The sequence below is a fragment of the Salvelinus alpinus genome, chromosome 33, assembly GCF_045679555.1.
Source record: "Salvelinus alpinus chromosome 33, SLU_Salpinus.1, whole genome shotgun sequence".
NCBI lineage: Eukaryota > Metazoa > Chordata > Actinopteri > Salmoniformes > Salmonidae > Salvelinus > Salvelinus alpinus.
Genome location: NC_092118.1, coordinates 19,628,203 through 19,640,778, shown reverse-complemented (window position 1 = coordinate 19,640,778; position 12,576 = coordinate 19,628,203). Strand labels below are relative to the sequence as shown.

At 46.3% G+C, this 12,576-nt stretch overlaps 1 protein-coding gene across 1 annotated transcript in view; it reads left to right on the top strand.

Annotated features, from left to right (window-relative positions):
* Positions 1 to 12,576, top strand: part of LOC139562739 (cingulin-like protein 1) — a 42,424-nt gene that overhangs the window by 2,998 nt on the left and 26,850 nt on the right. Inside the window, exons 2-8 of the mRNA XM_071380707.1 lie at positions 516 to 2,229; positions 2,362 to 2,456; positions 4,434 to 4,530; positions 5,092 to 5,190; positions 5,848 to 5,996; positions 6,965 to 7,103; positions 7,408 to 7,620. Of these exons, the coding sequence (XP_071236808.1) occupies positions 565 to 2,229; positions 2,362 to 2,456; positions 4,434 to 4,530; positions 5,092 to 5,190; positions 5,848 to 5,996; positions 6,965 to 7,103; positions 7,408 to 7,620 (2,457 nt within the window). The 5' untranslated portion in view covers positions 516 to 564. The remainder of the gene's footprint in view (positions 1 to 515; positions 2,230 to 2,361; positions 2,457 to 4,433; positions 4,531 to 5,091; positions 5,191 to 5,847; positions 5,997 to 6,964; positions 7,104 to 7,407; positions 7,621 to 12,576) is intronic.

Sequence of the window (12,576 nt, the reverse complement as noted above, 5' to 3'; positions counted from 1 at the left end):
TTTCAAGTTCAGTGTGTTGATAAAGACTGGGCTCTCTTATGTTATTTTAGGGCAGTGCAGTGCCTCACTCCTTCATTGGCAGGAAAAGGGAGTACCAAGTCAGTTGCACAACTGAATGCATTGCACCGCATTTAACCCAACCTCTCTGAATCAGAGAGGTGCAGGGGGCTGCCTTAATCGGCGTCATCGGCACCCGGGGAGCAGTTGTTGTTGTTTTTGGGGGTTAACTGCCTTGCTCAAGGGCAGAATGGAAGATTTTTCCACCTTGCCGGCTCAGGATTCAAACCATCAACCTTTCGGTTACTGGCCCAATGCTCTTAACTGCTAGGCAACCTGTGGTGGAGCTGAACAGTTAGGGTGCTCTCTGTGGAACCACTCTCTAGACACAGAGACCATTAAGTACAAAAAAAGGACAATTAGACCAGATGACATAATCAAATATTGTGAGGCTTTAAACTGTCATTAGCAGGCCATGGAGCAGTGAAACATTTGCTGATTATGCCCCTTTTTTGCAGAGGTGGGCCTGATCCAGGGAAAGGGATTTGTTCTCTTGCTGCATTCCTGATGGAGTCGTACAGAGTCAGCCAGCCGGCCCGCTCTTCCAGGCCTCACAATGGAGCTGGCTCCTATGGCCTCAGCATTAGGGTCCAGGGGATTGATGGACACCCGTACGTGGTGCTGAACAACCAGGACCGTGGGTCCAACTCCTATACAGATCCTAATAGTAACGGCTACAATGACACACAGGGATCCTTTATTGACAACTACCATGAGTATGACTTCAAAGGAAGCAGGGAGGCTGTTTCTGACAGCCCCTTTGTTGAGTACAGGTCCCAGAAACAGATGCAGTTTGGGGGCTCTCACAATGGAGTCACAGAGCAGGGGAAGAAGCCAGCGTCCACCCTGCTGAACTTCCAGAGGCACCCAGAGATCCTCAAGCCTTATGACCCAGAGAACAACACCTTGAACCTGGACGGTAACCACAGCCTGCCTTCCCGGCCGATGTCCCTGGCGGAGACTGGGAGCACCTACCAGGGCTCTTCTCCCAGATCCACCTTCCCAGTAGTCGCCCATGCCAGGTCATCCAGCCTGGGTCATAGGAGGAGTCCTGCCCTGCAGGAGAGAACACAGCCTCAGCCCAAGCCCCAGCCCCAGCCAGCCCCCTCTAAGCCTCAAACCAAACTAGTCCAGTCTCAATCCAAGCCTCAAGCCCAGCTGGCTCAGCCACAGTCTAAGCCTCAGATCCAGGTGGCCCAGCCCCAGTCCAAACTCAAGTCTCAGCACCTGTCCAAACCCCAACCCCAGTCTCTGCCACAATCCAAACCCCAGTCTCCTCCCCAGTCTCAGTCTCCACCCCAGTCCCAGCTGCCCCAACGCGTCCCCATACCCCAGCCCTATGCTGTGTCCAGCCCTCCCAGTGAGCAGACCAAGGCTTCCTGCCAGTCCGCCAGCTCCATTAACAGTGCCAACTCTAGCCTGGAGCGCAGCCGCCATGAGCCAGACATCCTCCCCCTGCGCAGAGTTGACTCCAGCGGCCCCGTGCTGCAGTCCTCGTCCCGCTCCCGCCACTCCTCTACCTCCTCTACCGACCAGCTGGAGGCGCTGTACGCAGATACCATCAACCGCCACCAGAACCGACGCTACATTCCCTTCCAACCCGGCACGGGCCGAGACATCGACACAGGCTCCATCCCCGGCGTGGACGAGCTCATCGACAAGTTTGACGGTAAGGATGGTGGTCACCAGCGACGGGGCAGGGCGGGCCGCAGGAACAGGATCAATCCAGAGGACAGGAAGCGCTCTAGGAGTGTGGACAGCGCCCTTCCCTTTAGCCTCCGGGGAGAGTCGGAATACATGGATGAGTTTAGCAAGAACCAGGGGAGGTCCACGGAGCACGTCCTCCGCCCCTCACAACTGTATCTGCAGAAGATGTCTGGGAGTAAAGACTCCTGGGTGACAGCGGTGGAGGGGAAGCCAAGTGCCAAAGCTTCGGCCTGTGGTAGCAGTGCTCCAGGCTCCCCTCAGAGCATGACCTCTAAAGCAGCAGGCTCCATCCAGGGGTATAAGGTGGTGCTAAATCGCTCCTCTACGTTACCCCTGGACAGTACAGATGCTGAGGATGGTCAATCTTCACCAAGCACAAAGATTTTAACAAGTGTGGCTACAACCTCGCTATCCAAGCCTTCCTCTAACTTTGGCAAGAAGCCTAGTGCAGAGTTGGATGTGCAGGTAAACAATACATTATTTATGATTACAGTTAGGTTAGTTGTTTAACAAATCATTCTCTATTACTACATAACTGCATGTGAAATTATCTGTCAGAACTCTGATGGCTCTCTGCTTATTTCCTCTTGCATCCAGGTGACACCTGATCTTTTGAAAGGTCAGCAGGAGCTTTCACAACAAACACATGAAGAGACAGCAAAACAGATTTTGTTTAATTACCTCAAGGATGGGTGAGTTTTTACTTCACTGATGTAATGTTCCTGGTTCGCTTTTTATTGCACAACAATTTCCAGTTTTACAGCAATGTCCATTAAATCTAAAGGGTATTAATGTTAGATATTTTGTATGAATTGGTAATATATTAATACACTAGTAGGCAACATGATGATGCCATGAGTATCACTTTCACTATGCAGTGGGCAGTAAACTGCACAGTTTAAACATAACATGTGCCAAGTTACACTCTTAAAGCTGCAATATGTAATTTTTTGGGCTACCCAAATTTACATAGAAATTCACATAGAAATATGTGTTATAGCGCTGTCATTCTCATTAAAAGCAAGTGTAAGCAGTGGTAGATCTGTTCTATGTGAGCTATTTCTATGCTTCCCATTCTTAAGTTTTGTTTTTACCTTTTTTACTTTCGGTTTTGTACACCAGCTTCAAACATCTGAAAGTACAATATTTTTGGTTATGAACAAGATAGATAGTACATTGATTCTATACAGTATACTTGCTTCTTTTGCCACATAAACTGAAATTAAGCAAACTATTAAACATTTTGCAAACAGGAAATAGAGGAACAATTTCTACATAGTGCATTTTTAAGTAATGCACCATTTGAAGAAAAAAGCCCCATGGGAGCACTTAAACGTTTTTTATCTGAGTCTGACTGTTTGTGATAAAAGTGAAGGAATTTATACTCCCATTCAGTCTCCACCTCCATATCTAAGCTGTGGTCGATGCAGCTGCTTAGTGGTGTTTGTTCCTCTTCCCAGTTCTATTTCTCCCTGTCTCTCTCTCCCTCTCTACTGAGGAATGTAGGGGATCAACCCTGCTCTGCTTATCACCTGATTCTTGATGTTCTCCTTTCACCCGACACTGTAAATCCCATCACTTACAGTAGGTGGAAATGGAGGAGTTATCAGTGGGAAGCATCTCACATAGATACCCTATCAGATTAGTATCTCTATGGTGTACTTCATGGTTTAAGATAGATGAACTGGTAAGGGTGATACATGATGGTTTATATTATTAAATAGTAATATGAGGTGCTAGACAGTTTCGTTGTTGTTCAGTACCAAGGTACACCAGCTAAAGCTATAGCGTAGCTGGTTTCACTCTCTGAAAGTTTTATAGCTAGACTAGGTTAAGAGGCTTTGGGGGGGGGGGGGGGTTCCAAAGCTTAACCCCCCCCCCCCCCAAGTATGTTCATCAAGAAGCCAAGTCTGAAAGTCCTGTGCATATATCCAATAGGATAACATTTCAATCACAGCACCAGTAAAGTTGGATCTTAGAGTTCCTATCCAATCCCAGGTCAAGTTCTGTGTCTCTCACAGAGCATTGTATCATGGTTGGACTGTACATTTGTGTCCATGGTTTTAGAAGTTTTGCATTTTAAATCCTAAACTTCTAAAGTGCCTCAGTTCCTCAGTGTCTACATTCCATGTGTGCTCCAGGCTTTTTCGATGCCCAGTGAGTTCAGGAAACTGCTTTGGGTGTGTCAGGTCACAGGTCAAGGGTCAGAAGTCAATGGAAAGGAACACAGATGGAAGTGGTGTTCTGACACTGAGTCATCAAAGAAAGGACAAACATTCACCAGCTGAAGTTATAAAACATGAAGCAGGGGGGCTAGAACTCCCCTGTCAGGTAGTGGAATGGAATGGAACCATAGAACCTTTCCCCGGGTTGTGGCCGATCTAGGAAGAGAGAGGGTGCACCCTGCATACAGCCAGGTTCTATAGCAGGGCCAGGGATTCCCCTGCATGTGCCTCCTAATGGATGGGCATAATGAGGTTGATCGGGTCGCGAGGTGACACATCAAAGCAGTTGGCCCCCGGCAGAGCAGGAACCAGAACAGTCTGGGATTAGACCCTAATCTGATCCACCTACCACACACAGAGACCCCTCTTTACCCTCAGATCAGCCGAGTGTGGGAGTGCACCTGTGTTCTGACTGTGTGTGTGCGTGTGTGTGTGTCCCCGCAGGAGCACTGATAACGAGGACACCACCAAGAGGAAGGTCAACCTGGTGTTTGAGAAGATCCAGACATTAAAGTCGCGGGCAGCGGGGAGCGACAACAAAGTGAGGCATTGTTGTGGAGTTGTTGTAATTTAACTCAACAAACAGCTACATCTGTGAGCCTCTTATCTTAGCCTTAGGCCAGAAGCTTTCACTTGGTGAGCAGCATACATCGCACCAGGCTGTGTTTACCTAGCATTGACAACAGCCACTGTCGTTACCACCTCCATCAGTGGAGGCTGGTGGGAGGAGCTATAGGACGACGCGCTCATTGTAATGGCTGGAATGGAATAAATGGAACAGTATCAAACACATCATACATATGGAAACCACAGGTTTGACTCCGTTCCATATATTCCATTCCAGCCAATACAATGAGCCAGTAGCTCCTCCCCCCAGCCTCCACTTACCGCCATGTATAAACCTGTGCGTTATGGGGAGAAACTAGTCACCACCCTTCCTTTTGTTCACTGAGATCTGCCATGACCCAAAGCAAAACACATGTTTTTGTATTTTACGAAAATAAGACATCTTAGAGTAATGCTATCATGCAAATATATTGTGAGTGGTTTTGAAAAGGTAAATGGATTCAAATATAACTCCTGTCTCTGTTCCCCCTCCCAGTCTCCTGACATGGCTACCCAAGCCAAAGCCCAGGAACAGAGGGTAGCACTGGAGAAGGAAGTTGTTGAACTGAAAAAGCAGCTGGAGGAGCAAACCAAGGTAATACTATGATGCCATGTGTCACGCCCTGACCTTAGAGAGATTTTTATGTCTCTATTTTGGGTTTGGTCAGAGTGTGATTTGGGTGGGCATTCTATGTTCTATTTTCTATGTTTTTGTATTTCTTTGTTTTGGCCAGGTATGGTTCTCAATCAGGGACAGCTGTCTATCGTTGTCTCTGATTGGGAACCATATTTAGGTAGCCCTTTTCCCTCCTTTCGGTGTGGGAAGTTGTCTTTGTTTCTGGCACTATAGCCCTTAAGCTTCACGGTCGTTTTTGTATTGTTTATTGTTTTGTCGTCGTCATTCTAATAAAAAGGATTATGTACGCTCACCACGCTGCGCTTTGGTCCAGTTCTTTCGACGGCCGTGACACCATGTCAGACATGTTGAACCTAGCTGCTATCTTGGATGTCTGTGCAGGACATGAGAATCCCTGGCTCCCGCCTCTTAAGACACAATAATCCTATTGGTGCTAATACCTAACTTAAGCGGACCAGTAGACATCACAGCCACTGAGTTTGTTGGTTAGATACTGTCAAAACTGTCATTCAGATACTATACTATGAATGTCATGCATTTCATATTTATTTGGTGTGGTGAGAGGAATGGTGTTTTATAAAAGTGTGTGTGTGCGTGTGTCCTTGCGTGTTAAAGAAGCAGATGGGTCTGACTGAGGCACATGAAAAAGCCAGGGCGGAGGTGAAGGACCTGCAGACGGAGCTGGAAAGGAGCCAGGAGGAATGTTCCCGACTGAGGGACAAACTGGCCAAAACAGAGGCTGAGCTCCGCACCACACTGGAGGAGTAAGTGACTGACCACCAGACCAGGGCATACACTGTGAGGCAAGGAGTGACAGGTCGACAAAGCCCGGCTTAAGAAACCAGCACAATGGGGATAATCCTCAGATTTAAGACTCTTATCGGGGGAAAGTTGTTTATCTATGTCTCTTTTTTTTGTGGAGGAGAAAGTTGTAGGTTGTTTTCTGTAGTCACAGGATGATTATAATGTGATCCTTGGGCTTGCAATCTCTTTTCGGCCATTGAGTTTCTGTCTTTGTCTGAAAATACTGGCCCCCTATAGTTCTCCTTCCCCTCTGACATTTTGTGTTAATGTACACTGCAGAGTCCCACCAAAGCCCTACAAAGTAGATGTCTGTTGTTAAATGTCTGTTGATGTTGGACTAGTCTCTTAAACCTGGGGATGGATTTGTTGATCCTGATCATGGACAATCACAATAGAGACTGGCCGTCCTGGCGGATGGCAGCTGACAGTGGAGGCCCTGTGGAGCCAGACTCCCCTGTAATCTAATGACATAGAGACGTCTATGTCATGGACTCCATAGAAATAAGAGACAGAGACAGAGAGGGGCCCGCCTTATTTAGAAAGAATCACTCAACTACTCTCATTCATTGTATAATTGATTCAATTTTTCAAGAATGGATTCTCTATTTTGAAAAAGGTTCATGTCAGTATGTGGGAATAAGTACACTGAGCTGGCGAATAAGTAGTGTTCAGTCTACTTACTCTACATCTGCGTGCATGACCCCCTGTCACTAAACAAACCCTCTCTGTGTTGAAGTAGGCAGGTGGTGTGACTGTGATGTGATTGGTAGATCAGTGCCCAGGTGCTCATCATAGCTCCTGTTAGCCTGGAGAACAGGCGTTTCTGACAGAGCGCAGGTGGTATCGTTCCATTGTGTGAAGCAGGGTGCAGGTGTTCAGGTGATGGTGTGTGTGTTGTGACTGTATGCTGCTCTGTGCGGTCTGGCAGGCTGTTCCAGGTGAAGATGGAGAGGGAGCAGTACCAGACGGAGATCAGGGACCTGCAGGACCAGCTGTCAGATATGCACGACGAGCTGGATGGCGCCAAGACGGTGGTGACAGACGGAGAAAAGGATGCCATGATGGAGGTAAAACACAGGCCAGGTCCCACAACTCTCAGAGGAGAGAGCGTTGACATAGAGGAGCTTAGCGGCCTGCATGGAAAGGGCTTTGCAGTCCCATAATAACCACCATGTCAATACCAATGTAGTGCCAGTGTTGGTAATGTGTAAACATGTTATTCTTTCTGGCACATTTGCTGAAGCATAATTACTCAGGCAATAATGGCAGTGCTGGAGATTTCTGTGCACGTCACCTGTTGAGGTAGCAGTTAATCTCAGGGTGAGATTTTAGCGAGACACTGTCACCACTTCCTCCTCTCCTCCTATATAGGAGCTGATGCAAATGAAGCTGGACTTACAGGAGGTGTTGCTGGCCAAGGAGGAGCAGGAGGAGGTGCTGAGGAGGAGGGAGAGGGAGTTGACTGCCCTGAAGGGAGCACTGAAGGAGGAGGTTGCCACACACGACCAGGAGGTGGATAAACTGAGGGAGCAGTATGAGAAGGAGATCCGCAAGCTGCAGACGTCTGTGGAGAAGGCCAAACAGGTAACCTAGGACATTCTTGGTCCCTTGTGTCATGGTCCCTTGGAGGCTTTGTCTAGTTCCTGGTTGATACGGGGACGTCCCTGAGGACGTTTTTAGGTCGTTCTTTGGACGTTGTGTCATGGTCCCATGGAGGTTTTGTCTAGTTCCCGGTTTGTCCCGGGACGCCACCTGATGGTTGCAAAGAAACGTTCCTCTCCACCAAAAAAAAACATTTTAACCAGGGCACACGCACCCTACTTTCATTATACATCACCCCTGTTGCCAAGCCCATCAAGGCCCTGATTGGTGGACCACTGTTCTAGTCACAGCTCTTTGTCTTTTTTGGGGGGGGGATACCCACACCACAAACAGTGTTACATATTTAACATACATGATTACATTGTGTATGTTTATTCATACAGTGATTATTGCTTAACATGTCCTCACCTGGAACATCTTAGTTCATGGAATTCCAATCTTCCTGCTACGCCACCATGTTTGTATCAGTAACTGATTTCACCTGTAGCAGGCCTATTCCTACACTTTGCACTTCAAAGTAAATCTCAGCTCCATTAAAAATACATAGTGATTCAGGAGTAACATTAAAACAGAATAATATGCCCCACCAATATTAGACAAATATAATGAAAACCCAAACTATAATGAAAACCCAAATTGCTGAAATAAGTAAATTAAATCAATGAGAGAATAGTCAGAGGAACTGATAACTAAAAGAGCAGTGTAGATGGCACTCTTTCGCTAAGTGCAGAGATGTATTATAGGTAATGAAGGTGTCAGGGACTTTTAAATTCTACAGACTTTGTGGCGCAGCAGAAAGATCAGCATACCCAAATTCAGAGTTCAATTTCCATTTGGGGTCATTTTAAAAAGTGATCGTGTCAAATGTGATCATATTTTCATTCATTAAAGATTTGTACACTATTAGCTGAACAGCGTACCACTTACCTTGAAACCCCCATATCATTTCATTACTTTACTTATAATGGTTTGGGACACGTGGGACACGTGACAAAACTCTCCAGGAGACCATGACACAATGTCCCAAGAACCTTCATGGGACCATGACACAATATCACAAGAATGCCCAAAAACGTCCTCGGGAAGGCCCCGTTACTAACAGGAACTAGACAAACCCTCCAGAGGACCATGACATAACATCCCAAGAACATCCTAAAAACATCTCCGGGACAAACCGGTCCCCGGAAAAGGTCCCCCAGAGAACGTTCCCTTGAGTACATCACGCAACGTTTTTAGAAAGTTCTTAGAACGTCAGTGGGATAACGTTGTGTCGAAACCCTTTCGGGATTTAATGGGCACGTCGCCAAATGTCCCCAGGATGTCACCTGTTTTCTGGGTGTATTGATGTTAATGGGAGATTTGGGCAAACCCTTGAGTATGGCATCACGTGTACTTTGGGTAGTAAAGTGTTTGTTTAGAAGGTTTGTTTGGGAAGGTTTTTGTTGCCATATGTTCAGCATCAGTAGATATTCGATAGCTTTGAAGTGAAATGACCAGGAAATTTCGACCAGCTTCAAAGTTGTGCCTCAAAATTAAGCTTAATTTTAGTAACTAACACAATAGGACCGTCTTACCTCAAACAAAAAAATGCTTTAAGTTGTTTTTATTATGACTGCTGTGTATTGGAATTGGAAAAATAAGATTACGCCCCCATCATTGTCTACCAGCTGTTAAGATATTTCATTTGTTTGGAACAAGTAAATAATGAATGCTATCCAAAGGCCATTGAATTTGTATAACTTTAGTGTTCCATTGTTTATTTATTGAGGAAATGAAACCCTCATTATGTGTTATTATAAGGAAATCAGGCCTTTGTGTTTATTGAGATTAAAATGTTACATACAGTATGCATACTTGAATGAATGTCTGGAAAGTCCTCTAGGGGTTAGTGAATCATTGACTGCATGGTGCCAGTGTTAGAGAATGTCATAGTTCTATACATGAACTGCTCTACTCCTCTCTCTTCTTGCACTTGCCTAACTGCATTTCACCGCACACACTGTAATAACAACCCCAGCTGAAGGCTGAAAAACAAGTCTGAAAACGGTTCAACTGTGCTGGGCAAAACACTCCCTACTCTGTAGTTCAGCTGAACCAACCAAGATAAAAAAAGACTCAGCTATCTGACAGTTAAACTAACTTGTCATCACTTTTCATGGGAACTTATTGGACTCTGTTTACCCTAGATGACATATAGTGTCATTAAGAAGCTTTAGGATGTATTTCATGATGTTGAGGTATGGTTTTGCTGTAAACAGATTTTACTGGGTGGCTCAACAGGAAGAAAAATATGACCAAACAAAGCCTTTTAAAGACTTGGGAGAGGGGATGGGGAGAGGGAAATGGACTAGTAAAGAGAAGACAGGGTAAGGAAGTGGTAGAGAGAACAGTGAGGTAAGAGCATAAATAGGGCTAATGGAGGAGAGAGGCATAAGAGAACCACACTGACAAGGCTAGAGGAGCATTGTGTTGACTAGGTGTTGCCTGGCTCACATGCTTCCTGTTTGTGTCAGGGCCTGGAAGTCCTCTCCTTGTCCCCAGCTTCCTCCTGCTGTGGTGGGGGTCGACACAGCAGCCAGCCTTGTTGTTCTTGCTTGAGGGGAAGAGTTTGTCATCAAGAATTCACCACCAGTGCTTTATAAACAAGTGACAAGATGTCTGACCTTATTGTTACTCAGTATTCAGACAGTTTGGCTGCTATCAGTTTGGGTTTATCTTCAGTAATTTGGGCCTTTCCCTTCAAATACCAATCCATTGTTAGGTTGTCACACACAAAAACTATTTATGGCAGTTTCAGTCTATTGTACTTTTATCCACCAGGCATTGGCAGGATTGAAAGTAATAAACATTTCTGCATGTGAGTGAGCGACCGCACAGCCTGCTGAATTGCTTAGTATAAAGTGTGCACGGTCTGGCATTCATCTGTCCTGTCTCCCATCGAAACGCTGCTCCTCTCTCCTTCGGCCATGAAATGTGCATTGATAGGGCTGCCCCATGCAGAGAATAATGCTGGAAACTGGAGCACTAAATTGTTCCCGTTGCCCGTTAATTGCAGTGGCAAGCCGTCACTAATCTAATGAGCTGTAGTTCATGAGTTGTGCATTTTTCCTCATTGTTCCTCCTCTCTCTCTCTGTTCATCCATTGAAAGGGCAGGGATAATTGTGGACCTCAGTAGATGAATGATGAGTTTGTTTCACACAATAATAGCAGCAGGGGTTTGAGATATGGTTGGGATATGCTGAATGAAGTGGGTCAGATGTGTTATGGAGTGGACATCTCCTGAAAATATGTATATGTTTGTTTTGTGTCATTACATTTTAGGTTCAATTGTATTTTTATTGAGTTGTAGCATGGTCCATTCTTTAGATGTTAATCTATAGAGGTAGAACATATAGAGGTCAAACAACAGTATTCATAGAGAATTTATAATCAGACTGTAGCCTTACTGTAAGTTACTTATTGTAGATCAGTTCTGTGGAAGTCAGGTTTTTCACAACAGGGAGACTTGAGGGAATGTGAAAAATGTGAACTGATAAGGTACAGTGAGCAGCGAGAAGGGTGTGTCAGAAAATGTTTCTGGCTGGTTAGAGAATGTGCACCCAGCAGACCCCCTCCCTCCTGCAGATTCTGTTACAGTGCTCCAGCTCTGACCAGTGGGTGGGGTCGGGAAGGGTGGGACGTGACCATGGCTCTTCAGGTGGCTGCTGTTATACCCCCTCTCAGGGACATTCCTGATTCTCAACGCTCTCTGAGGGCCACAACCCCAGACCCCAGACAGCCCCAACCCGTAGTCCCAACCCCAGCCTCTAGTACCAGCCCTAGTCCCATTTCCAGGCTCAAACCCCATTCCCAGCTCCAGCCCACTCTCATCCCTCAGCCTTGATCCTCTACCTCCCTCCACCCTACCCATACAGTCATTCCTAAATGAATTATCCACAGTCCCAAGCCTCAGCCCTTATAGCCCTATCTCATACATCCCCTGACACACTGGCAGCTCCATCCCCCAGCTTCTAGCCCTCCACTTGAGTGATTCCTGCCTGTCTCTATTTTCTCTGTGACTGACTTCTTTTTGTGTGTAATCATTGAAGCCATGTGGCCTGGTGAGCACCTCCTCAGGGCTGTTTGAAGGTAAAGAGTCCCACAGGAGGCAGTGTGTTTCCTCAGTTGATGATAGCGATCTGCTGTGTTCCCTTCCCGGCACTGCTGGAAGGTGAGGATTTACTGGGAAGGGAGGGAGGGATCAAGGGAGGGAGAAATATAGGGATTGATAGAGGGAAGGGATTTCTCTTGAAATCTACCAGCAAAAGAGAGGAATGGGTGTCACAGCCAAAGTTCAGCACTTTTTGTGTCCATCTGTTTGCTCTCATGTTCTTCCCTGTTTGAAGAATTTGCCTTCAAAAAGACTTGGGAGTTAGGACGGCTTCTCAGAATTGTTTAGATGAACTGTGATATCCTGCTACCTGTAATGTTCTGCCCATAAATAGTTTTTCACTGGCTCATTGGATGCACACCCATTTTGGTTGCATCTCCTTGCACAGAGCTGGTTGTTTGTGTTTGTAGTGAGAGAAGTGGTTCCTCTGTCATGTGAGGGTCGTGCCTGTGTGAAAGGAGGCTGTAGCCTGAATTCATGGGCCTATTGTTCCTCTGCTGCGTCACTGCCTTGCAGAGCTGAGCTGGTGGGGAGGGAGCCTGAATGCATGCAAGGCTTTGGGGATTCCAACTAATACCCCCAGGAGTGTGGAGTAGAGGGTCAGTGTGCTCAAGACTGTGATGTACCGCAGCTTTAAGACCAGAGGTAGAAAGCTAACTCGCTCACACCAAGACTTAGGAAATATGTGGTTTCTCCACTCAATAGGTTGTTTTGTGTTGGTACATTGCTTTTCAACATCCAACAGAGTAGGGAGTACTGGCAAGTACAGGCAAAGTATTTAGCATGG